General features: G+C 38.9%; 1 protein-coding gene across 1 annotated transcript in view; it reads left to right on the top strand.

Annotated features, from left to right (window-relative positions):
- LOC107081957 (B-cell receptor CD22-like) overlaps positions 1-3,161 on the top strand; it is a 24,268-nt gene extending 21,107 nt beyond the window's left edge. The window contains exons 7-8 of the mRNA XM_015370345.1: positions 2,524-2,738; positions 2,842-3,161. Coding sequence (XP_015225831.1) covers positions 2,524-2,738; positions 2,842-2,914 — 288 coding nt within the window. The 3' untranslated portion in view covers positions 2,915-3,161. The remainder of the gene's footprint in view (positions 1-2,523; positions 2,739-2,841) is intronic.
- The last annotated feature ends 335 nt before the right edge of the window (positions 3,162-3,496 follow it).

Here is a 3,496-nt window from a genome sequence, read left to right as displayed (position 1 = left end):
TTTTTTTCTGTGGGAGTGGGACGGGACAGGAGTGAAAATCCACTCCTGTGTCAGTCTCTACCGGGTACTTTCAGCCCTCTCAGAACACAAGCGCACTGCTCTACTAGGCTAACACTCCCCTAATGTGGTGAATAACTATAAATAATTTTTTTTTTTTTTTAACAGTGTCCTATCAGGCAATGTGGCAATAAGAATAATTGTCTTGATGCCAAAAAGAGCCCAACAGATTTTACTTTCACAAGTGTAGCAGTATGGAAATCGCCATATTGCTCCACTTGTTTCATGCATATAAATTGCTTTATTATAATTATGCAGGGAGTTTTACAGATTATATGGACACTGCAATGTAAATAGAACAGAAGAGGAAAAACAAGAAGAAAAAGAAATAAGATGAAAGAAAGAGGAGATAGAAAGGAGACAATGACAAAACATTTTCAGTCTGCTTCATCACCTGTAACGAGATGTAAAAAGAACAGCACAACAGAAAGACATAGTACGAGACATACAATAAAGCAACACCTTGAAACTTTTGCTGAAGTAGTATTATTTAGTCTGACATGTACTCTATGTTACCTGAAGATATGAATGTGGGGTTTCTGTATGGAAGTGAATCTCAGAGTACCTGGAGCCTAGCACCTGTAGTTGCTTGTGAGAGTGCACTTGTGCATGTAAAGTTTAACCATTGAGAAAATGCTCAATAGTGGTTGTGGAGAGCCGATGAGGCGCCCCCCAGAGCACTGAGTCCAGCGTCGGGAGACCCAAAGCCCCAGATGCCCAAAGGGACCCCAAGAGCGAAGGCACCAAGGAGGAGAGACAGCCCCAAGGAAGTCCCCCAGCCACCGCCATGCCGGCGCCTCGGGGAGCCGTGGGGACGAGTCCGCGGGCTCCGCCAGCAGCCAACCACCCTGAAGTGAATCCGGCCCTGGGCCCCAGTGATCCGAGGCCCCATTTAGTGTAAACAGAAATCCGACTTTTTGCAGTACTTCTGGTTAAACTGAAGTAATGTTTAGCCTGAAGGTGATCTTCCTGAATTAAACCATGCATTTCTTATAATCCAGATTTGTTTTGATTTAACCATGTGTTTGAATGCCAGTGAATATATTTCAATTTACTTCATGGTATATCTTAAAGTGATCAATCCTCATCTTGTTTAGAATGCCTCAAACTTCTAAAACTGTTTATAATCAGTTGGGAATCAGTCATGTCTGTTTTGAAAGGGGTACGAAGCTGAACATCTCAGTCCTTGACAATAAAGAGAACTAATCCAGTTAGGATGTTGTCATTCAGTGTTTTTTACAGGTTTATTTGCAGTGGTGGGAAAAAGTATTTACACTCTGAAAGATTTTTTTTTTTCTTTTTACTCTGTTTGGGCCTTTTTTCTCACAAAACATTGACATTAAAAGATGCTACTGCCAACTTCCTAACTTATTAGAATTTTTTCTTTTAAATTTTTTTGATTGTGGGTGAGAGCAAATCAATCAAGCGGGACACTATGGCGATAGCCGTACTGCCCCACTTGTAAAAGAAAAAATCGGTTGGGCTCTTTTTGGCATCAAGAGAATTATTCTTATTGCCACATCGCCAGACAGGACATGTCATGTTTTGGTTGAGGTTTGAGGACCCCAATGCAGAGGGAGAGAGGCTGAGAGACTTTTTTTTAGCAGTTTAATTGAATAAAACAGTTAACAAAGGCAGGAATCCAACAATCCAACTTAAAATGTAAAGCAACCAGAACCATGGAGACATCAGGGGAAACCGAACACGAGGAGCCAGGGAGAGACGAGGTAGGAAGTAAACAGCAACTAGGATCCAGTGACGACAGAAGCAGCAACAACAGGCAACAACAGAAAAACCTGAGAACTAAAATATCCAGAAAATACAACAAAATAGGAATTAAACCAATAAAACAAGAAAACATGGAGCAAAGTAAAGCATAACAGAACCAAGACCCTGACAGGACACTGTTTAAAATAAATAAATAAAAAATAATGATTGTGTTTACGAAAAGACAAGTAATATTTCTTTACCTGTTTGGCTCTTTTTCTGTCCACCAGCGTATAATTCTTCAAAATGTCTTATTTTCTGTGACTATTTTCAGGACATAAATAAATATTTTATCCCCTTATCTCAGGTTCAGCTACATCTGCTATTGCTGGATCCATCACATTTTTACTCCTGGTTGGTTTGTTTGTTGTTGCCTTTATCATTTTTAGGTGAGTGTATCCCTTTTACTTCTTCAAGCTGTTTACTATCTATGTGAGATATCATGTGATTCTTTGTTTTGCTTATTTATTTCTTTTTCTCAAATTTCCAGGAAAAAGAAGGCTTCAAGGCCAGCCTCTGAGATCAGAGAGAGTTCGGGTGAAAACCGGTAAAGAGCTCTGATGTTAGTCTGTCTTCATCTAATCATAGATCAGTTCTTTCCTCAGTCTGTCAGACAGTGAGATATCAAATATTCAAATATCTTCATAAGATAAGCAACATTATTTTTGCTCTTATGTTTGCTGTATCTTTACTCCTCAGCAGAATTCTAGCCAACAGCTGGAGACTCCATCAACTGCAGCTCTTGGAAATTCAACAGATCAAGATGACCTTTGCTATGCTGCTGTGTCTTTCTCTAAGAAACAAGAGGAACCTGTCTATTCTAACTTTATTCCAGCTGAACCCAAAACACCTCAACATAAGGATGAGGAGGATGATGTGGAGTATTCAGAGGTCATGGTCAAGAAGACGCCTGGGTTGGTTCAGAATGGCTTTTGTTCTTCTAAATCCAGTTATACTAAATTAAAGTCTTATAATGATAGCATTTTATAATTACAAAGCATATTTGTTCCTTCACAGCCCGGGAAACCATGATGCCTCTGAGAAGATATGTGCTCTATACAGCCCAGTCAACAAAGTGGACAGATTATAAACAACACTCCACCTAGAAGACCTGTTCAATGGTTCATCAGCTTGCATTTGTTTCCTTTTAGGTTATAAGAAAACAAACATGAAAGGTTTGCCGGTTCCATTAAAATACACACTCTGGAACCCGTGGAACACTTTGCCAAGACTGGGACTTGTTCAGCTTTCAAAACTGACTTATTTCTTGTGGCATAAACTGAACAGGCAATCAGAACCTTCCTAAGATTCGGTTCCTCGTTGTTAGATGTCAAAGTATTTCCTCTCCGTATCCCAGACATCTTCTGTTGGATTTATATCAAATGACTGTGGAGAATATTCATTAAAGAGGCTTAATATTATTTGAGCTTCGTGACATGGTGTATTACAGTGTTTTCCAACCTTTTTTGACTTGTGAACCCCTTTGGGCCTTTTGTTGTACCCCTCTCAGAATTGATGGTTGTCCAAAATTGTAACATACAATACCTGACATAAAGACTATTTTACTTATTTTTTTAATTCGAGCATTTAATTTTTATAAAATTATGTATTCCATATAAAAAAAACAACAACACATAAACATGTTGCACAGAATTCAGTAAGGAATCGAATT

The sequence above is a fragment of the Cyprinodon variegatus genome, unplaced genomic scaffold (genome assembly GCF_000732505.1).
Source record: "Cyprinodon variegatus isolate N-32 unplaced genomic scaffold, C_variegatus-1.0 Scaffold45, whole genome shotgun sequence".
NCBI lineage: Eukaryota > Metazoa > Chordata > Actinopteri > Cyprinodontiformes > Cyprinodontidae > Cyprinodon > Cyprinodon variegatus.
Note: the sequence above shows the minus strand (reverse complement) of the source record. Positions and strands in the feature narration are given on the sequence as shown.